The sequence below is a fragment of the Dioscorea cayenensis genome, chromosome 25 (assembly GCF_009730915.1).
Source record: "Dioscorea cayenensis subsp. rotundata cultivar TDr96_F1 chromosome 25, TDr96_F1_v2_PseudoChromosome.rev07_lg8_w22 25.fasta, whole genome shotgun sequence".
Lineage (NCBI taxonomy): Eukaryota > Viridiplantae > Streptophyta > Magnoliopsida > Dioscoreales > Dioscoreaceae > Dioscorea > Dioscorea cayenensis.
The window spans coordinates 565,512-588,882 of NC_052495.1; the positions used below are offsets into that span (position 1 = coordinate 565,512).

Here is a 23,371-nt window from a genome sequence, read left to right on the forward strand (position 1 = left end):
TCATATCTATTACTCAAGATTTTCTATTACAACAACATAAATCTTAAAAAAAAAAAGGGAAAAAAAGAAGATATATGAAGTTCAATAAACCAATTTTCAAAAGAATGTATGAAATTCGCAAGCAAAACCCTAAAAATGTTGATGAATTACATTGAATTTCATCAACTTTTTAAATATCAAAAAGGCATCCTTTTTTTCATTTACATAAATTTTTACCAAGTTAACAAAAATTAGCAAAGTATGGAATTTATGAACATAAGAAAAAGGTTTGCACCATTATATCTACAATAAAAATCCCATAAAAAAATAAAAAAATATGTTATGCAAAAACATGATAAAAAGAGACAAGAAATAATATTGTTAAACTAAGGAATTAATATTTTTGATTTGAATGCTTTCTACTTAATATTTATTTATATATCTCATATATTTTAAAAAACTTTGATTCACTACAAATACTGTAACAATTTTTTTCGTGGGAATTAAAAACAATCGTGGACAAGTAAAAATATATATGTCTCAAGTTCTTATCTTATCATGTTGGATTATTATTTCAACATAGATTTGATTTAATCAAAACAAAAATTCTCCAATAAAAATTTTTATCCAAAACAAATATGAAATTTATTTATCTTTTGATCCATTTAAAATATGCATTTTACACCAAGAAAAAAATTTAACAAAAAAATTTAACACAAAAATAATCTAACAAACTTGAGAAAAAAATATTACCAGGATTTCTCCGATTCAGAAGAAGCGACAACTCTCCGCCGAATTGGAAATATGATCGCGTTAGGGTTTTTTCAAAGACAAAACAAACGAGAAAGAGTTTTATGTAATAAAGGGTAGTTTGGTAATTTGACAATTACCAAACTTTCCCATCCAACGGTGTAAACACTTTCACACCACCCCCTGTGAATCACTTTCCCTAGTCAAGTGGAAAGCGATTACAAGGAGACCATATTATTTTTAAGAACCAAACGCTTGAAATAGATTCACCCTCTTACTTTGCAGGGAAAATAACAACTTTACATCATACCAAACGGGCTCTTAGTGTAAACATAACATTCAAAGATTAAAGTAGAAATAAAAACAGAGTATTAAAATTCCTAAAGAAACAGTAACAAAAAAAATTATTGGTAAAATGGTTAAACATGCATCCTAATCCTCACAGTTGCCGTGGTTGGCCCACTCGTTGGCTTTCGCCCGTTGCCGTTGCTGTTGCCGTTCGGTTTCCGATTGTTGCCGTTCTTGCCATTCATCTTCGGCTGACACTTAGGCTGAGATGTTATGTAGAGAACTTACCTGGGCAGACAGACTGCTAGACAGACTGTCAACATGCTGACTGTGCAAGTCTGGGCTCCACATCAGTTAATTTCAGCTGAAATTTTTAGAGTAACTTGCCGGTGAGAATAAATCAAAAGCTTGTTAGCCTTTTTGATTTACATCAAAGTTGGCATACCCAAATAAAAACAGTTGAAATTGAAAGTTAGGTAACCTTCCGAAAAATTTACTCCTTGCAAGGGACCCACCCAACACAAGAGGTGATTAGATGTATTCTTCAAACTTCAAGTTCATTTTCTGAAAATAGTAACCAATGACTTGAAAGCAGAACCTTTGAATCACCGGTGAGGGAGCTATTTTCGGGGTTTCGGGGGAGATGAAAATTTAACAAAATAAAAATTCGACTTGTATTCTTGTCGGATCTAGATCCAAAGATCCGGATCCGCTAGCCTTCTTCTAGTGAAAGTTAGGGTTTTACGTACATACATACATCATACATCCATACACCCAAATCATGCCATTCCTTTTATTATTATTATTATTATTATTATTATTATTTATTAATTGTTTTAATTTTTTTTTAAATTATAAAGTTTCACCCAAGTTTTCTTGTAGTTTCTCACCCATTATTTCACCAAAGATGAACTTATTTTAATATACATATATAAATATATATTAAATATGAACGGTGTTATTATATTTAAATCTTGAATTTTCACCTCAAGTTTTTTTAATTTCTCAAGTATTATTTGTTGTATGAACTGTGTGCAGTAGTATTTGAATCTTTAAATTTTGTGTTAGTTTCTTTGAGAAAGTTCAAATAAAATTTGAACTAAATTAACAATATATACCATAATACATTAAATTGAATTAAATTAACAATATATACCATAATACATTAATTATTTTTTTTTATTAATTATTAGTCTAATTTGATATTTAAGTTTTTGGTTAAATTTGACAAAATTCAAATTTATTACCCGACCAAAAAATATATCTAAAATAAAGAAATATTCACCAAAATAGTCCATGTACTTTTCTCTCTCTTCCTTTTTGGTCCCTCTACTCAGAAATGTTCTCGACTAGTCCCTCTACTTTTGAAAATGTGCCCATTTAGTTAAAAATGCTCCCAACCAGTCCCTCTATTTTTAAAAATGTACCCACTTAGAGGGACTAAGTGGGCACATTTCAAAAAGTAGAGGGACTGGTTTGGAGCATTTTTAACTAAGTGGACACATTTTTAAAAGTAGATGGACTAGTCGGGAGCATTTGTGAATAGAGGGACCAAAAAGGAAGAGAGAGAAAAGTAGAGGGACCAACTAGGGTATTATACCTAAAATAAAGCATAATTTCTATTGTGTTGTACTCTCATATAATAGAACATGGAATTTCATATGAACAAAATTGTTTTTCATAATTATGATAATATAAATCATGTAAATTATTTTAGTTCGATCTGATAATTTTAATTTATTTTAAACATGTTTAAAGTCTATAAAATTATTTATTTTTTTCATTAACTACACCAGACCTATATTAATTGAAATCCAAGAACAGTATGGGAATGAAAAGAATTCTTTATTTGTAAAAATATACATATGAATTTATTTGGTCATTACTTATTTGTGAATTAAATTCAATGTTATTTTTTAATTTTTTTTTAAATACACATCTATTTGGTGCATTATACTTAGATAACAAATAATTATCGTTATAATATATATCAGTATTATGTATACAGATTAATAATATGAATTTAATTATAATTTTTATGATTAATAATTATATTTTTGTAAAATGATGTTTGTAAAATGATGTTTTTATTATTTATCATTTTCTATTCCATAATAAATTAATGTATGAAAAGAAGAGATGAAGGGAACTTTGATTTCATTTGATGAATGTTAAGGATAGGGATGGCAACGGGTAGGGTATGGGTAGGGTATGCCAAAACCCTTACCCGTACCCGTAACCCCTACCCCATACCCGTACTCATCTGCACTCCTTCGAGGGTAAAAAAATCATACCCTTACTCCTTACTCGCAGATGCAGGTATACCCTGCAGTGCATTCGCTACCCGTTGTTTAAATTATCGAATTAAATTTAAATAATAATAAAAAAATAAATTAATTATACATTATATTACAATTTTTTTAAACACATGTCTATAAATTCAAAATTACAAGTTGATATATATTTGTTTATCTTAAATTATATAATCACATAAAAAAATGACGCGTCTATTTAGGGACTCAATGGTAACTCTACCTTTTGTTTTTGTTCATGTTTAACCATCTTGGTTTTTGTTTAAAAATTTTTTTCATATATCCACTATTTATATTTTATATACTTCAAATTTTATAAATATCTAGTAAGATTTTTGAATATAAAAAAATATTATAAGTAATTCTCATAAGTTATATCCAATTGATTTTTTTATTAAGTATCTTATTTTTCAGGGATGTTCTTATAATTTATAGAATAAATTATTATAACATTATTTTTATATTTGTTTATTTTTTAATTTAATTATGATTCTTAATATATATATATATATATCTAAAAATTCAATTTTGATAATATTATCAAATATAAATATAGAAATTAAATAAAAATTTAAAAATAATATATTAAGAGAAAATTTGAAGTATTATTTTTAAATTAATCACTATGAAAAATAGATATTGAGTAAATTGGGTGTAAATGTTTAGTTTAATAAAAAAATTATATATATATATATATATATATATATATATATATATATATATATATATATGAGAGGGTAAGGGTATGGGTACGGGTTTTACGCATCCCTCTTCAACAGTAAGGAGTAAGGGTAAGAATGCAGGGTAGGGGTAGGGGCATATCCTTCACGCCCGATCTCAGCTCAAAAACAGCTAATCTGCTACCTGCACGTGCATTCCCGTCAAAGAGAGGGTAATACCCTCTTTGACCGGGCATCTGGCATCGTGATACTCCATCTGGGTAGGGGTACAAATTGCCATCTCTAGTTAAGGAAGACGGCGCAGCAGCTATGATGGCTGTGTCTTGGTTCGTAGCAACATGGATCGGCCATTTTATATAATTTTAGAGACTTGCTTCTACCAACTTTATAATAATAATAATAATAATAATAATAATAATAATAATCTTATAAAAATCAATACTAAATTTAGCAGATAAAAAAGGACTTCTCTTTCCCACTTAACATTAACAACTTTATTCATTACTTAAAATATTACTGTTAAGTGTAAAAAGTGGAATTGAAACTCCCTTCTCCTTTCTTTAAAAAAAAAAATAATAGTTTTTTAATAGATTTTTTGTACTATTTATACACGGTTCACTTCGGATTTTTATACTATTTTATACTATACATATTTTTATATAGATTCGGATTTCAGTTCGGTACTGTTTATATTCATCGCTTATTATTAAAAAAAATAATTCAATATTTATTTAATAGTATTTTTATTTACATGTCTGTTGAAATATTCAGTTATTGTGTTTATAATAGTTTTGATGTAATCAAAAAAACCTTTGCACTCTGAGTAAAGAGGGATATTTCAATCGGTTTATATATATATATATTATAATATTAAAATTATTAATTATTATATCAGGGGAGAGACTCACATTCTCAATTGTTAAAATGAAGACAAATTATAATATAAACACCAAAAGGATAGATTGACTATATTAGAGAGATTAAATAAGGTATTTAAAAAAATAAAATATTTAAAATAAACAATATTCTGAAAATCCTGATAAATTTAAAAGATTTTTTTTATAAAAAAGATTAAAACAGTTTTGAAGCGATTTATTATTAATTAAATTTAATTAAGTTTGACTGCATGCTAGTTTCGGACTCGAAATACGACTTAAATCCGGTTAATCGGCTGCGAGATTTCCTCCTCCCTCGTCATCCACTCTGGTTTTCCGGTTGCCGCGAACCCGCCTTTGAAAACCGAGCCTCCTCGCCGGAAAACCACTTCACTGCGCTCCCAACCGAGAGCACTGCTTCCTTGTTCCATGGAGATGCTCTGACGCCGCCCCGAGATTGATGAGGGTCCTTGGAACGATCTGCCATCTATGACGACTGGAACCCGGGGGAGATCCATGCGGGCACACGATCTCACATGGAATGGCAGATCCCTTCGTCGCCACTCCCAGCACCGATCGAGACGCCGACAAGGTTTTGTTCTTTCACTGCTTTTTTTCCCTTGGCTTCTGTTGCGTTCTCGAGTGGAAAAATCTTTTTATTTTTTTATTTTTTTTGGGTTTATGAATTTTTGGCAAGAGATCTTCATGGAAGGAGTAGGGGAAAAAGGGAATAGTTTCCTTGACTCTAGGTTATGATGTTCAAGAGAATAGCAACTTTTTGGACTTCTTTTTCTCGTGGACTGTAATGGTTTTGAGTTGTTTCATTGAGCAATTAGAGAGTTGTAACAGTGAAGAAGTTTAAAAGAAGATTGTGTTGATTTTATTTTTTTATTTTTTTTTTTTTGTTGAAATTATTGGGGTTTTCTGCTAGTCACTGGAATGAAGAAACTCTTGTAAATCGAGAGATTCTAGCGGTGAATGCCACTGTTCTTCGAATGCATCTTGATTAAGTACTAGAGTGGCAATATATCCTTTGCTGAAGCTGCCATTGGTGATGACATGCACAATGTTGTGTGTGTATGTGGTTGTGCGGTAGTAAGAAGGCATTTCGGCTTGCTAAGAACAAGATGCCTTAAATTTAGTATTTTTATTATTTAAGCTCTTCTGTAGCTGCTTGTGACAAGTTGTTAGTTTTAGTATTGTATGTGTTAATTCGATTGCATGTTAACATAGGAAATCATGTCTTGTTAATGTTTATGATGTGATGGTAGTAAAGGCCTCAGGAGACACATGATTCGTCTGGCTGTTGCCTTACATTGATAAGATCCCATTTTGGTTTTTTAAATTTGATTGGCTTGTTTCAACTTTTGTTTTCTGTGTTTTTTAAGGCTCTTGTTGCTTTGAAGAAAGGCTCCCAATTGCTTAAATATGGGCGTAAAGGAAAACCAAAGTTTTGTCTATTCAGATTATCTAATGTAAGTTTGTTCTCGTCTTGGTGATGAAGTAGCTCCTTTATATTATATATAATTAATGCTTTACAATCATGAGTCATATATGTTTGTTTAATGTGTCATACTCAAACTTCACATCGATTGTTTGTAGATGAAACTTTGTGCTGCAAATATGTGCCCCATCTTGACATCTTATTTAGCCCAGCTGCAGTATTTTCTCTTTTATTTTTTGTTTTTCATACAGTTCTTTCTTGCCAAAATTATTTAGGTGTTTTCTGAAATGTTGCTGAAAATACATGTAGATATGGGAACAATTACATTGCATGCCATACCTTATTAACATTTCTGATAATGAATTAACATCAATATGTCCTCTAGATTTTTTGGTCCATCATGTACTTTTATTCAGAAGATTGTTGAGCCATTTAGAATGGTCTAGGTGTGATTTGCCTTTACAGTTTGACACTAACCAAAGCTAACCAATTTTCCTAGAATTCATTTTCAATATACCTTATTGTGGTTCTGTAGTTTGAGTTCTCTAGTTCTCATTATAATCAAATAAGGCTACCTAAAATCTCTCCAAAAAAGCACCACAAAGTTGCAGTGAGTATCTGTTCTTTTTGAGTTTGGAACGGGCTTGTCAGCATTTCTATTTTATTTGGAGCTAATGACTTAATGCATGTCTTCCCTCTTGATATCTATTCTTTTTGTTGTAAAATGTTGATATGGAGAGTGTGGTCATGGATTCATGCATAGAAGAAAATGTATGCCTTCATATTCTCTATGTATGGCTTATTCTATTGCTTCGTATTCCTTTTCTGTTATCTTCCAAGATTGCTTAGTTGTAAACATGAAATATGCTATCAAGTTACTAATGTGGCTTACAAATGCTGAAGCTACACAGCTTGTATAAGGATATGCTAACTAGTGAAGGCTATAATTATGCTATGCAGGATGAATCATCTCTAATCTGGTTGTCAAGCAGTGGGGAAAGAACGTTAAAGTTAGCTTCTGTTTCAAAAATCATCCCAGGACAAAGAACTGTAAGACCTTCTCAAGTATTTCTTTTTATATGTACCTTTTGGATGACTAGATGATTTGTCTTTGATAAATTTATTTATTTAATTTTAAGCAAGAATTTTACTGGTAAAGAATGACATTACTAATTATTTTTGTACATGCTGGATTGATCCTAAATTCATGTCATATTTACTGTCTAATTTTCTTCGCAGCCTGTCTTTCAACGCTATTTGCGCCCTGAGAAGGATTACTTGTCCTTTTCCCTTATTTATAATAATGGAAAAAGATCACTTGATCTGGTTAGTAAACTCATGCCTCCTATCATTATTTTCTTTTGATAGTTTAGTCCTTTTTCAGATTCATTTGGCTGATTTACTTGTTCCTTTTGCACTATTTGACAGATTTGCAAGGATAAAGTTGAAGCAGAGGTGTGGTTTGCAGGACTAAGAGCATTGATTTCTTCTGGTCAATGTGGCCGTTCAAAAATTGATGGATGGAGTGATGGTGGACTTTATTTTGATGTATGCTGCTTCTACCTTTAGTAATAGCACTAGTACTAATCCCCTATGAAAATTTAGGATATTTATTTATCATGTTGTTTGATAGAAGGAATAAATCTGCAAACAATTATGTATTATTTAAGCAATGATACTGATATGGACTTCTAGATCTATTGTTATTTTGAATTATGGTTTAGTGGGATTAGAGTCATCTAGATAACTAACTTTCTGTGGGAACACATTTTTCTTGACCAGTATTTGTTTGGCTTCTGCGCCAACCTAGCCCTTTTGATGACTTTTTATTCTCCTATAGAGTGTTACCTTTGTTAATTTTGATTGATAACCGTATTAAGGTCTGAGGTCATCCTTGGCAACATCATTTATTTGTTTCAAGAGTATAGTTTTGACTATATCTGAAAGCAGCACTTTCAATGAATGTAAGTGCTCGATGTTGAAAAATCAGAGAACTGGAAAGTCTGTGTTAATTAGAGTTGAGAATGCTAAACCATGATCTTCTCTGCTTTTGTTTTGATTGTTAGAGTTCTGTTTATTTGTCATCTGAACATTTGAAAGGGGCTTAAAATAGCCTGTTTTTTATACATAAAATTTTTTCTATAACAACCATTCAAGGGCATGATTAGTGGTATAAATGATGGAAAGCTGCTTTACATATTCTTTTGCAGGAGGCGAAGGACTTGAGAACCAACAGGACAAGTGACAGCTCTGTAAGCACCATTTTGGATGTTAGTTCTCCGGACAGCAACTTAAACCCTGGCATTTCATCCATTGACCATCCTGAAAATTTGCGAACTTTTGAGAAATCAGATGTAACAAATATGCAAGGCAAAGGAATTCCTTCTGATGTTTTTAGAGTTAGTGTTTCCAGTACACATAGCACATCCAGTCATGGTTCAGCACCGGATGACTGTGATGCTCTTGGGGATGTATATGTGTGGGGTGAGGTCATATGTGATAGCTCTGCATGGGCTAGCACTGAGAGAAGTAATAGTCCTATTATTGCTAAAACTGATATCCTTCTGCCAAAGCCTCTAGAGTCTAATCTAGTTTTGGATGTTCATCATGTAGCCTGTGGAGTCAGGCATGCTGCCCTGGTGACAAGGCAGGGGGAGATGTTTACATGGGGTGAAGAATCTGGTGGAAGGCTTGGGCATGGTGTTGGAACAGATGTTATTCATCCTCGTCTGGTTGAATCTTTATCAGTGTGTAATATTGACTATGTTGCTTGCGGACAGTTCCATACTTGTGCTGTAACTGCATCTGGTGAACTTTATACCTGGGGAGATGGTACACATAATGTAGGCCTTCTTGGTCATGGTACTGATGTCAGCCACTGGATACCTAAGCGAGTTTCAGGACCTCTAGAGGGGCTTCAGGTTGCTTATGTTACTTGTGGCACTTGGCATACTGCTTTGGTAACTTCTGCAGGGCAGTTATTCACTTTTGGTGATGGAACTTTCGGAGTTCTAGGGCACGGTAACAGAGAAAGTGTTTCGTATCCAAAGGAAGTTGAATCTTTGATGGGGTTGAAGACAATAGCTGTTGCATGTGGAGTGTGGCATACTGCTGCTATAGTAGATGTTATTGTAACTCAATCTAGTGCTAGTGCATCATCTGGAAAATTATTCACTTGGGGTGATGGGGACAAGTTTCGCTTAGGCCATGGTGACAAGGAAGCACGTCTTAAACCCACTTGTGTACCTTCACTGATAGACTTCAATTTCCACAAGCTAGCCTGTGGTCACAGCCTTACAATTGGCTTAACAACTTCAGGACGTGTTTTTGCAATGGGAAGTACTGTTTATGGCCAGCTGGGTAATCCCCAATCTGATGGAAAACTCCCCTGCATGGTTGAAGATAAACTCGCCAGTGAATCTGTTGCTGAAGTTTCTTGTGGTTCATACCATGTTACTGTTTTGACAACTAAGAATGAAGTTTACACTTGGGGAAAAGGGGCAAATGGCAGGTTGGGTCATGGAGATTTTGAAGATCGGAAAACACCTACCCTTGTTGAAGCGTTAAAAGACCGAACAGTTAAACGTATTGCTTGTGGTTCAAACTTCACGGCAGCGATATGCAATCATAAATGGGTATCAGGTGCAGAGCAGTCCCAGTGCTCAGCATGTCGGCAAGCTTTTGGTTTTACTCGAAAGAGGCATAATTGCTATAACTGTGGACTTGTACACTGTCATTCATGCAGTTCAAGGAAGGCTCTAAGGGCAGCGCTGTCTCCCAATCCTGGAAAACCTTATCGTGTATGTGACACGTGTTATCTGAAACTGAATAAAGTGCTGGAATCCAGTGGAATCAATAATAAAAGGAATACTATGCCCCGTTTATCAGGGGAAAACAAAGATAGGTTTGACAAAGTGGAATCAAAATTGTTAAAAACTCCTCCTTTGGCAAGCAATTTGGATTTGATAAAGAACTTGGATGTCAAGGCAGCAAAAAATGGTAAGAAGAGTGATACACTGTCTTTTACTCGAGCTTCTCAAGCTCCTTCAATTTTAAGGTCGAAAGATACATCTTTCATTGGTGGATTTGATCTACATCAAGCAGTTCCAAGACCAGTTCAAACGTCGACCACCCATTCTGTAAACCAGTCCAGAGCTGTCTCACCTTTCTCAAGAAAATCTAGCCCTCCGCGCTCGGCAACACCAGTTCCCACAACTTCTGGGCTTTCCTTCTCCAAAAATGTAACTGACAGTCTGAAGAGAACAAATGAACTTTTGAATCAAGAAATTCAAAAGTTACGTGCTCAGGTAGTAGAAACTTCTCTCTTTCTGTTTAGTTCTGAGCCATAAGTTGTCAATATCCTTAAATTCTTTAATGAATGTCATCAGGTTGATGGTCTGAGACACCGATGTGAGCTTCAAGAATTCGAGCTGCAGAAATCATCAAAGAAAGCTCAAGAAGCAATGGCATTGGCAGCAGAGGAAGCTGCAAAGTCCAAAGTTGCGAAGGAAGTTATAAAGTCCCTTACTGCTCAGGTAGCTTCTCAATTTCTCTTTAATACTTTTGCTGCATTAAATTCATTATCTTAGTTGGAAATCATGGAAAGAAGGCAGATTAGTGCTAGATATACACAGAGCAGCTTTCTCTTAATGGTCCATCCATATTTCCACAATCATTTACTCTATTGGAACTTCTTAGCTTCAGTTATATAAAATAGAACCATGATAAAGTTTACAATCATTTTCCTAGATGCTTAGATTTAGAGCACTTTCATCAATTCCTTCACGTATTCCTTGTGGTCTGAAGTTCAGGAATTGCTGAGGTTTCTAAATTGTTTTGTAGTAAGTCTGCATGCGATAAAGCAAATAAAGAACCTGCAGAGTAGTTTTCAATTAAATTCCCTTGTGTCTTACTGTTCCTTTTTGAATTATAACAGATACCTAAAATCATCTGAAAAGAATTTAAGTTGAAGTCATCAAATTGATTCTATGCTGTCCGCTGGTATCAAATAGGCATCTCACAGTTTTCATTTATGTTATCAAATGAATATCCTAATACTCACCCACTTGAAATTTTCCTTAATTGCACTAGTCCAAGTATCAGTTTTTTTTGTTACCACTACTGGATCTGAAAACACCATATGATACGAGTTTGATCCTTAGCCTCTTTCCCTTCACTCTGAGTACGAAGATTTAGCTGAAGAACTTGGAAGAATCTTAACATTAAAGGTACCATCAACTCTGTTTTTCAAATAACATCCTGATACTGCCCCCCTTGATATCCACAAAATTACTTCTATTGTTTCTCTAGTGATAGTTTCCAATTCAAAGGCATGCTTATTTTCTCCTCTTTTCCTTCGAATATTTCCCATCATTATTATGGTCTTGATGATAAACTCAAGAATTCAAATGGGCTCCTGAGAGTTCCCTTCATTTCAAAATCATCTGGCTTTCATGAATTTTGTTATTAATATTTTGAGAGATCTTCTATTGACTATTAATTACTATTTTTGTTGCGTCTATACTTTAGCTTAAAGACATGGCAGAGAGGCTGCCCCATGGTGTCTACGAGAATGATCAGATTAGACCAACGTATCCACTGAATGGCATCGACTCACATGCTTTGTATCATTCTAATTTGAATGAAGACTATCAGTTAAATAATGATGCAAGTAGTAGTCCGGCCAATCCACCATCTATCAACTCAGTTGTGATTAATGGACTTTCAGCTCAAAATCATTCTCCGAGTGGTTCCCGTGAGACCAATGAATTGGACGACACACATCTTAACAACCATCGGGTTGCAAACTCCAATCAAGAAGGTGAGTATTTGAATTCGGATCGAAGTGGTAATGCCGAAATGCCTATATCTGGCAGAAGGGAAGATCTTGAGGGCAGAGGAGCAGAACCCCGTCTTAATGGTGAGAATGTCTCGAACTCTAGAAGTCCTACATCCAATAATCAAGTCGAAGCAGAATGGATAGAACAATATGAACCTGGTGTATACATAACTCTCGTGGCACTTCGTGATGGAACAAGAGATCTCAAGCGAGTGCGATTCAGGTACTAACATTATGGTCTTTTTGTCTATAAGATCACATTTATCCAATATTCTCACATTGGGATCATTTGCAGTCGAAGAAGATTCGGAGAACATCAAGCAGAATCATGGTGGTCAGAGAATCGAACCAAGGTGTATGAAAAATACAACGTTCGTGGATCAGACAGAGCTTCAGCAGCAGTGTCGACCCAATCAGTGCAGAGATTCGGCGAGAGCTAACACCTTCTGAAGCCTAGAACAAATTAGAACCGGCGACATTCAGATCTTCGACACGCTTCTAAAACCTCTACCATATATACATGCCTTCCTTCAATTCTATCATTCATTTCTAATTGCTGTATCGTAATGTATATATATATAAAAATCAAATTTGAGCTAGCATGAGGGCAGAGGAAGGTGTTTTCCAATTGAAGTATGCAACTTGTAGGCCCCCTTTTTTTTGTTGGTAATTTTCTCCAAGTTATATGATCCTCAACATTGCCTTATTTATCATTATATATATATATATATATATATATATTACATAAAAAAAAGGAAAATTAATGAGTATGGACACTGTTTTTTTTTTTAAATTATATTATTTGAAAATTCAAAAATATTACTTCATTTACAGGGTTTTTTTTTGTTTTAATTATATTTCCCGCTATATTTGCTTTAATATTGATTTCCCTCCAAAAAGTTCTCAAAACGGCGAGATGTGCGTGGTCTTGGTATCGTATCCCACGAACAAACCCTTGCTATTGATCTTGAAAATTCTCAAGAGATCTCGAGACTTCCTTCTCAAATTGCCCTCCCGATCTCCTTGCATCAATACCAGTATCTTGGTCACCACGCCATTCGCCGCCGCGGCCTCCACCGCTCGCCGGTCGCCGTGCAAATGGCAGAGCGTCCACAGCACGGTAATGGCGGCCTCTGCGCCTTCTCTTCCGGCTTTCATCATCCGCCTTGCCACCGTCGCCACTGCCTCCGCCTTCCCCTCGCACATCGCTGCTCGTCCCTCTGCGCAACCTGACGCCGTTTCCATTAGTTTCAAGGCCTTCGCCACCGCCGAAGCTGGGATTGTCAATGGCTCCTGGTTCATTGCTTGCGCCAGCGCTGGTACCAGGCCTTGTTCCACCATTCGCACCCGAGATCTCTTCGCGGATGACAAAGAGACCAAGCATGAGATCCCGGCTTCTGTGGATCCGGCTGCTGACGGGACGATCAGCCGGATCAGCTCGCGGATTAGATGTGAATTCTCCGCGATCCGGGATTTGGAATTCACATCGCATTGATCGGAGCTCAGAATGGCTTCCAGAACTATCGCTGATTCGATTCTTGCATCTGGCTCTGATCTCTGGAGGGTCTCGAGAAGAGCGGAGACGGTTCGGTTTAGATCGGTGCAAAGGGATTGGATCGCCATTTTTTTGCTCCGGATCTCGATGAAATCGGCGGTGAGGACGAGAGCGAGGACCTTGATGGCGGCGTCATTGGAGTCCGATCCGACGAGGGAGGCGAGAGCGGGGGCGAAGGAGGGGGCAGAGGTCAGCGAGTTCTTGTGGAAATCGTCGCGGTCGGCATCGGATAAGAAGGCGATCAGATCTTGGAGGCGGCCGGCTGTGCGGAGGTCGAGGGTTCGGGAGGTGCCATCGATGGCTGGGTGAGGCCAGTGGGAGATGAGGCGGCGGAGGGTGAGGTTGGGGACGAGGTCGGTGGAGGGGAGAGGAAGCATCGTAGCGGGACACGTGGTGTTCCCGGAGTCCAGCCACCGTTGGATGGACACACGGTCATAGGTGACTCCCGTGCAGAGGCTCACCGGCGAACGCATGATCTCCAGAGAGATGGGGCACCGGAAGAGGCTCGGTACATTCAGCTCCATCCCTTGTGTCCTCTTCTCCATTTCACTGTATCGTTCCTTTGTTCTATTGACTAATGCCTGCTTCTTATTGAATGAATGCTCCGACTGGCAGCAGTGGTACAGCTGGGCTGTTGGGTTTTGACGAAGATTGAGAGAAGAAGCGGTTGTGAATGGGTCAAAGATGAAGACACGGGATGGTGACGAGTGGGGTAATCTTGGCTCCTTCGTTCCTCTTTTCTTTGCGAGTAATGATTTTGGTTAAAAAAATAGTGTTTTTTTGAGATAAAAGCTGATGGATAGATCATATTTCATTAATCAAAAGTACTAAATAATGAAAATTTATTGGTATTTAGTTTTATAATTCTCACACTTTGTGTAGGTTGGTAGTGATATCAAATGGTATTCTGATTAGAATTTGTACGAAGAAAATCAAGAAAAGTCTTTATGTAGTGAAATATGTGGAAGAAAAGAATTGATATTATTAAAAAGAAAAAAGAGCTTTGTTCTTCACTTGAATGAGCTTGAATTAATACAAGAGAATATATATATATATATATATATATATATATATATGAACTAGGAAATTATCTCACAGTACATGAAACGAGTTTTTATTTTTATCTTTCTAACTTTAATTTGGTAGATTGCTAATGGCTTTGCAGTCCCAGGAAAAACCTGGTTGAACTATAGATGGAACTCAAGGAGAGCCCCTGATGTTCCCTATACTAGTGTTCCATGTTTCCGGTTAGTGGTTTCTGAACTTTTAACTTTGAGAGTGTTTTCTATTCTGACTTTATGTTCTTTTGTATTCTGTGTGCCGTAGAAATTCTGCTTCATTATGAATTCTTGATGATTGTCTTTCAACATAGTATATAACCATATCAAGGACTTTGTTGGAAGAAAAAACCAATGAAAAAGACATTCCAAATGCATTTTTATTCTTTTATTCCTATTTCTTTAGAACAGACATCCTGATTATCCGGCGCTCTTGTCATTTGATGCTATTATTTTCGTTTCAACCAACCACCCCTTTCTTGTACATAAGCCATTATGTGACTAAACAACTCTTTTTCTTTCCACATTTTACGTAGTCGTTCTTTTTGAATAGATGTTTTCTTAGAAATAAAAAATCTCTCTCCTTTGCTAATTTTGAGAATCGCTGTATGTCTGCATAGAAAGCTAGACAAGCCAACTGCCTAGTGGATCACTCAAAACCAACCGAGTTTCCCATTGGTCGGTTTACTCGTAAATCAACGCCAATTCATGTGGTTCCTCTTCCAAAGTCCAACTCTACTTACAATTGTTTTGTCTGCACGCTTTCACATTTAATATCCTTCAACCACTTGGTGCCATTGACTAACGAGGCTTTCTTCCAGTTTTCAATTATCATCCGGCCCTTGCCTGTCTAGGTGTCTTCTTTGAATGGTGGATGTACCGCCCTATAAGTTATTGTGATTGTTGTGATGAAGCACAATTCATAAGCGAACTGATTAGAGCCGTATCGTTGGATTTCTGTGTTAAGACCTGCCAAATCGTATAAATTTTAGTTAATTCCTGCTTAAACTTCTTCTAGGATTTTTGCCAACAAATAGAAATTTCACAGTTACTGTTGGCTTTTCGGTCTTACTTCTAAAGCTAATTCAATTTGATATTTTACCCCATCGGATTAGAGTGTTCGTTCTATAATTGATTTTTACTGTAATAGATGTTTTAAGAACACTTAAAAATGGCACAGCCGCTGCCACAAGGCTATTTCAATAAAGTGACAGACATTGTAGCTATCATGCAATCCTTTGGATGCCTTATCATGGATTGTTAAATTGGTGCGTCAATTTCTTTTGAAGAAAGTCAGACAATTATGAAATGGTGTCATTTTAGATTAACAATAAACAAGCCTTTTTTTAAAATGTTTTTTTGTTATTCTAGCGTGATCAGCCGTTCTGTATGTTTGCTTCACTTGGCCTACAGAAGCCTAATTGAGAATCTTGGTTCCCTTAGTAATTGATCTGCAAATGCAGACTGGCAGACTGCAGTGTACTGACTCAAGGTTGCACAGACTGAAGACTTTTGTGGCTTATGTTTGAAAGCTATTAAAGAAGTATAGACACACAAAAGATATTATAAGGTGCAGATTCAAGATCTAGATTTGGTGAGTTTGCTGTACGTCCTTAAGTCAAGTGAGCCGATCACGACTGTCATAACCAGTTGTTTTGATGATTGATCCATACACGTGCATATAATATGAGATGCTATGTACAAATGAGGTGCAAGATATCTCCAGATCTCTGGTGACCAAAGAAAGCCTGAGGATATACCGGGATGCTCTTAATCTCTTAATATTCACCAATATTGGTGTGAAGAACAACAGAAAAAAAAAAAGGTGCTGTCGGCACGGAAATCAAAGCTATCATCAAAGTTTGGAAGAATTTATAGGATAGTAACAAAAGCACCCAGAGGAGATTGGAGTCTGGAGGAGGAATGATATTGTGTCCTTCTGCTGGTTAACATGACGATTTGGTATTTTAATCAGTGGTAGCATTAAGATAAACAATTGAGTGCTAAACATACTTTTCCTGAGATGAAACTGGTCTGCGCTTGGAAATTAGAAGTTGCTAATGTACACCAAACTATTCAAGTTTATACCGTCACTTTTCTCACAAAAAAAACTATCACTCAAGTCTTTCTAAGTTCTCACATTGAGACACATTTTTCCCATATTATTTTCTTTTTTCTTTTTTCTTTTTATCAAATTATGGCCTAGTAAATAAGACTATTGCAATAGGAGTAATCGAGCATGTCACCCACAATCGATTTGTTTTTTATTAATGGAAGATGTGGGAACATTTTATTTGATCTGCAGAATAGTAACTCATCTTCCAGGCATCAATAGCTTCTTCATCCCGTGCAATACTATTCTATAAATAAAGGTCTGGAAGACATTAGTAGGCTGGTGGACCTTGATTTTGCAGGTAAGATCAGATGGAAGATGAACAGGCTTATCGTGGCCACTCTAGTTGATCTCCACCTTTAGTTTTTGGTCCAACCTGTCTGGAAGATGACTCTAGCTCTTCAAACTATGTGTTTGGGTGGCCCCCCAGTATGGAAATGGGGATATAGTCAATACATAATATAAACATTGATTTTTAATATGATGGAAATAGATTTGGCGTATCATCTGGCAGAAAACAATACCCAGTAGGGATGCATCTCTATGCTACACTAAGTCCACGTGTGGGTCCATATGGACCTCATAGTCGGTGCAATAGCTTTCGTGGTATTTACTATAAGAAACAAGAGAAATGGTATTGTTGGGAAAATGTTACTGCATGTTGATTATCACTGTATGTTTATTTATTTATTTTTTATTTCTATATAGTCAATGTCAACAATTTCGAAGTTCTGGATTTAAAAAAATAAGTCTTGCTCTACATAATCTGCCGACATGATTGGAGTTGACTTGTTCGTTTAGTGAGATAGAAATTTCTGTTGTAATTGGCTAGAAGAGTATTTTTTTTCTATTTTATTATCTTAATTGTGTTAGATATATAGGTGAGCCGACCTTCAGTCTTGTGAGGATAAACGCGCTTGCGATTTTGAATTATGAAAATGGTAAAATATGATTTCGATTAAGCATTAATGTGAATCGCAATCGCTACAGGTTTTTTCCAAGGGAATGTTTTGATAAAAGATTAAAAGCATGTGATCCAAATGACCAAGTAAAATCTCTTTACCTGTGTAGTTTTTTGTTTGCTTATTTCTGGTATAACACTCTTCAGTGGATATTGCATTTATTGCATTTATTGCAGCTTAGAGTGGATTCGGACCGCCACTTCTCTCCAGCGCTTTCCACGCATTGGCACAAGAAAAGAAAAGGCATTGGCATGAATGTTCTGTTTATGAAGTCCATAGTGCAACGAGAAAATGTTCACATTCAGCTTATTCAAACTTGCTGGTAATTTTTTTTTTACTATAGAAAAAAGAAATAAAAGTTAAACTGATATAATAGCAGGGGCAGTAAAGTTCTTGGTGTGGAATTCCATTTGGAGGAGCAAGGTAGCTTCATCAATATATTGCATATTATTTGCATGCAAAAGGCCTGCCCAAAAAAATTATGTTGCTTCGGTGTGTGAGGTGGCTTATCTTCAATGAATGATTGATTTAGGATGATTTATTTGAAATAGAAGTTTTATCAGTTGAAGTTTATCTTACACAAACTGGTTTCACAGACCTCTTTCCATGTGTCCCCATCGGTGATAAATTTTCCTTTCTTCTTACCGTGCCTTCTTTTTTTAGGAACCACACTGGTGGTCCTGTGCTTTGTGCCAATCGTTAGTTCTCTTTTCTTTCATGGTCCCATATCCTATGTGAATTGTAGTGTTTAGTGATATTTTGGATTTGAACGCAGAGATAAGTTTAAGAGGGCAGGGACAATTCCATATATTGGGGTGGGTTTTACACGCCCTATTTTGAATTTCTGATTAATATTTTTCCTAATAATTTACTTTCATGCAGACATAGTTGGGTGTCTAAAAGACTAAAAGTAATTATTTTTTCTAGGTTTAATTGTCGTATAGGTCCCTATAATTGTGCACTTTCTGTCATTTTAGTCTTTATAATATTTTTAGGTACAATTAAATCTTCATATTTAGTTAAATTGAGTCATAGTTCATAGTAATATTTTTAGATACAATTAAGTTTTTGTAATTTATATTTGCCTAGTTATACAGCAGACTAAAATGACTTAATTCAACTAAATATAAAAATTTTATTGCACTTAAAAATATTACAAAGATTAAAAAGGACACAAGTTACAGTGATCTATATATTAATTAAACCTTTTTTCTATAGACAGGTTGACTTGATGACAATGTATTGTTTATGCTAGTTTTTTTCATGCAAGTTTCTCTTTCCCAGAGTCCAGTTAACATCCATTATCAAACTAGTGGCCACTTCTTTTTTCATGACTGAGACCATATTGGAACAACAGATACAGTAACTTAAAACACGTAGAAGTATGTATGACTGACACTGTGATTGCATGATGTCCACACACCAGCATGAATGATGCATCTAAATTGCTAGGATTGGGACCTCAACATCTTTCTTTTAAATCACCAAAAAGCACATCCCAAGACACCATGAGTGTCCCAAAAGTCGTGTCAGGTGGACCATCTCTTCCATAACTATGGCACGACTTGGGAGACCATGGACCATGATTGCGGATATGAGCCCCCTCTTCCTTTCTCATTTCTTTAGGCCAACAGTCTTCACCTTCGCACTCACCAAAGAAATGTATTAAAAACACTTTGCCCATAACTTTACATTGCCCTGAATAAAGGACGTGCAATCCAGCCCAAAGTGTAAGCAAATATTGTCCTTTGCCTCCCAAGTACAACCTGCCTTCTTAAAAGCCTTTTCTTCTGCACCATATTATTTTTGTTCTTGTTTAATATAATGGTATATGTGTCTACCTTTCTATGTTGTGCACATTCCTGATTGGACTCAGAGATATCTGTCCCCATATTCATCTTTAGCTTTATATTAATGTCTCTGCTGTCATCGTCATTGATTTTCGTAATCCAGTAATGCTCCCATGTTTTGATTTGCTCAGGCTTAATCCGACTTTATGTTTGGGAGTTAACACTCCTCAATCAACATCTTGCCATTAATTGTTATTTTCTATGTACCTTTAAAGGCGCTTTTAGGCCTACTGGCATAGATATATGACACTTCCTTGATAGGCCATTTCCCAACTTTCACCAATAGAGGACTGCCACATAGACTATACTTGAAAGTAGTAGTTTTTGGCCATGTACATGTATGTTTATAGATGGAATAAGATCGATGAGGATATGTGTGAGAGAAGCATCACATCAAACAGAAGAATACAAAAACCCATGGGACAGGCAGTCCTGTTTGGAGCTGAAAGAACAGTTTCAATTCCTTAGTCGGCCATTGATTTTCCAGTGGCCCCCCTGTTCTCACCTAACCAGGGGACAGCACCCTGCTTTTTTTATTAACCCTTGCCTCACCCTTTCGTATCCCTTCCATCCTTTATGAATCTCTTCCTCCCTCCCCCCATGGCCTTCTCTTTGTCCTCCAATCCTTTCTAGCAAGTAGCAACCAAACTCAACCCCACCACTCTAGAACAACGACAGTACTGCTACTAACTTAGCTCTAACCCCAAAATCTTAGTCCACCCTTCATTAAATTCCACCACCCATGTTCTCCCTCCCCCTTAGTATCCACCCCAACAATCCCAAGTAACCACCCTATACTTTATTATTTAATGATTGTCCCATAAGCTTACATCCTATATTCAAACACACACCTCCTTCTGGCCTCCACCCATTGCCATTTTGCTTGCAGCTCAAGCTCTCCTCTCCAACCATTCTTTTCCACTCTCCTCTCCCTTTTTTAGGCCTCTCTTCCTCCTTTTAACCTTGGTCCAACTCTTATGGGTCACCTTACAAGGGTCTCAATTCTGGTAGTTCTCTTTCTTATACTACTGTCTTCGTGCTGCCAAGGTTCTAGGGACATGCAAGCATTCCACGTAAAGCCTGAGGCCATGAAGAACCCTGGATACTTCCTTGGTTTCTTACCCAAGGCTATGCCCATCCCTCCCTCTGGCCCTTCCAAGCAACACAACTCCATCGGTTTGGATAGCCGCAGAACACCTTGAAGGCTTTGCCGGTGGTGGTGCAAGTATAGGATATGGAGTTAATGCACATGGTGTTGTTTTTTCAGGACAAATACATTCTTTCTTTCTTTCTTCCTTCCTTCCATCTTATTTTTCTAGGTTCCGTCTCTCTCTCTCCTTCTCTCTTTGGAGCTAAGAAACATAGTGTGGTTTTATATCACAAAGGAATGGGGTTAGTAAAATGGAGAAAGAGAATGTGAAGAAAAAAGTCTGCAACATCTGTTGTTTGTACAGATAAAGGCTGACGAAGAGCTTCCGAACTTGAAGAAAGTATTACAGAGGATGTGATTTACATAACCCACCCCCTTCTTTTTTCTTCATTTGCTATCTATTATCTTTTGGAGGTTAGGTTTTGACTGTGTGAAAAAGGAAAAGATTCACACAAATGTACATGCAGCTCTTGTCTCATGAGAATTCTTACACTTTGACAGTACACTTATTTATGAATAAAAAATTAATACATTTGTCAAACTATGGATTTGTGTCTCTGCAAATGATACCAGTGAGAATAACAAATGCATGCTCTTTTTCTCTTTTTCTCGTTTAAACATTAAGGTGTGCAAGGAGATGGTTGTGATGATTATGTTTTATGTTGTGGGGACTTTGAAGTTTAGCATATTACTTATTCTTCCTCTAGACTCTTTGAAAATCCATAATGTCTTAAGTTTCAACAATGTTTTGGTCTGTTCTATGAGTGTTTGTGTTTGTGCATGAGATAGATAACAGGACCAAGAAAAGAGACCAGAGGATTTGACGTGGATGGGATGGGTGCGTGCGTGTTCATTTTATATATTATATATATATATGATGTTTAGAGTGGCATAGTCCATTGCAAGGTCCTGATTCTCCTCTCAAGGATTCGTGTATCTCTAGGGGCATGGCCTTATCTTCCCCCACATGCCCTGAAATCATGTACACTTTTGTACGGCGTTTTATGTCAGACCCATGAGTTAATTCTCAGGGGGAAAACTAAAGGTCACGGTAGTTATTGCTTTAGATCTATTAATTGGTTTAATCTTTACTAATATTATTACAGGATATCACACTGAGATTTAATTGATTGTTGGACACCTGGTTTTCCTCCATGTTGCTGATTTGCTGGTCAGCACTTGTTTGTTTCTGTGGTATTTATTTGGCGATGATTTTGCTAATTGAAACTTGGTGGCTCCTTTGATTTTTTTCTTTTATTTATTCTTTTGATCAAACAACTAATACTCACCCCTGCAAGCATTTATGGCTAAGTTCTGGTTGGTTGTCCCTATTCTTGACTGAAGAATCCCAATTAGTATATCTGAGGATAAGGAACCGGATGCATGTAGATGTTCTTGCTGAGTTTGGATGCCTGTTTCTTTCAAGCGGCTGTTCATTAAATGAATTCCTGTATTCCATCTGTAATTCTCTTTCCAACTCATGAGAGCATGGAAACTTTTCATCATGATGTTGCTAATAATCATTGGTCAAACCCAAGTTAGAATTTATTATGATTTCTTAAGCAACCTTCTTTTGCCTTTTGGAATACATATAGCATAGCTTTAATTCTTGTCATTCTACACTGCATTAGACTCTAGGACATACTTTTCTCAAAAAAGAAGATGGAAGTCCTGACAAGTAATGAACAGTGGTATTACTACATAGCCTTCTTGCATTCAATCATGCATCAAAATCTCCAGTAGTTTTCTTCCTATTGATAGTATGCACTTATGCAGTCATACCTTGGAAGTTTTAGACAATACAATGAGATTTTCTTTTTTTAACTTGTGGCCATGTGACAGCTTCTGTTGCAGATGTGAGTGACAAATGCAACTCAAGAGAAGATGCTGGCTTTGTTGCTGTCCTTGATCTGTTTGAAAAGCTCAGATGAGGCCCCCCACTCTTTTCAAAAATGTAGTGGTTTGACTGTGACTTGAGAAGCCAGTTGAAGTTAGTGGGAACTGATTTCATCTGCATTAGTTGCTCAAACTTTGACAATTGTATCTGAAGGTGGTCATGTGATGACAATTAATGTTTCTTAACTGCATCTTGTGGAATCTAGTCATGTTTTTAACTAATAAAATGCAGGTACATACAAATTATGTGCTTTTGGTAAAGATTACACCCCTTCTTTTTCTGTTGTAAAAATTGCTGCAATATATATATTTTTGCAAATATATTTGAGGGGGAAAGAAAAACATCACCAATTATTTATTTGCAGAAACAAGGGGACAATGTCAACAAGAAACCAGGCTGGCTAGAATACAAACCCGGGAATGATGGAAAAGCTCTTGGTCTCACTCAGTTATGACACTTAAAGGTAAGCAAGCTTTGAATAAACATCAGTTAGATGAATGGTGCATATATGATTGGCTAAAAGATGTTCTTGTCTTGCAAAAGAAAGGACTATATAATTCCTAAGGAATAAAAAAGATCAGTACCATCCATAACACTAGAAGCAATTAGAATAGAATCA

At 36.1% G+C, this 23,371-nt stretch overlaps 3 protein-coding genes across 4 annotated transcripts; 2 read left to right on the forward strand and 1 right to left on the reverse strand.

The window, feature by feature from the left end:
• Positions 1 to 5,155: 5,155 nt before the first annotated feature.
• On the forward strand, positions 5,156 to 12,873 carry LOC120253002 (PH, RCC1 and FYVE domains-containing protein 1-like). 2 transcript variants are annotated; one of them, XM_039261239.1, is made up of 10 exons: positions 5,156 to 5,476; positions 6,273 to 6,359; positions 7,289 to 7,378; positions 7,568 to 7,654; positions 7,757 to 7,876; positions 8,539 to 10,327; positions 10,433 to 10,635; positions 10,717 to 10,863; positions 11,858 to 12,390; positions 12,463 to 12,873. In XM_039261239.1, the coding sequence occupies exons 1-10, from the start codon at positions 5,426 to 5,428 to the stop codon at positions 12,605 to 12,607; spliced, it is 3,252 nt and encodes a 1,083-aa protein (XP_039117173.1). In that variant the 5' UTR covers positions 5,156 to 5,425; the 3' UTR covers positions 12,608 to 12,873. The 2 variants fall into 2 exon arrangements, with proteins under 2 accessions (XP_039117173.1, XP_039117171.1); XM_039261237.1 differs by having other exon boundaries at positions 8,539 to 10,635.
• A 197-nt stretch (positions 12,874 to 13,070) lies between these two features.
• On the reverse strand, positions 13,071 to 14,267 carry LOC120253014 (U-box domain-containing protein 28-like). Its single transcript, XM_039261249.1, has one exon. It carries the CDS (start codon positions 14,265 to 14,267, stop codon positions 13,071 to 13,073), a length of 1,197 nt encoding a protein of 398 aa, XP_039117183.1.
• An 81-nt stretch (positions 14,268 to 14,348) lies between these two features.
• LOC120253003 lies at positions 14,349 to 23,169 on the forward strand. The gene is made up of 6 exons (XM_039261240.1): positions 14,349 to 14,434; positions 14,869 to 14,969; positions 17,884 to 17,941; positions 18,032 to 18,177; positions 22,698 to 22,983; positions 23,117 to 23,169. Exons 1-5 carry the CDS (start codon positions 14,420 to 14,422, stop codon positions 22,717 to 22,719), a joined length of 342 nt encoding a protein of 113 aa, XP_039117174.1. The 5' UTR covers positions 14,349 to 14,419; the 3' UTR covers positions 22,720 to 22,983; positions 23,117 to 23,169.
• Positions 23,170 to 23,371: the final 202 nt, after the last annotated feature.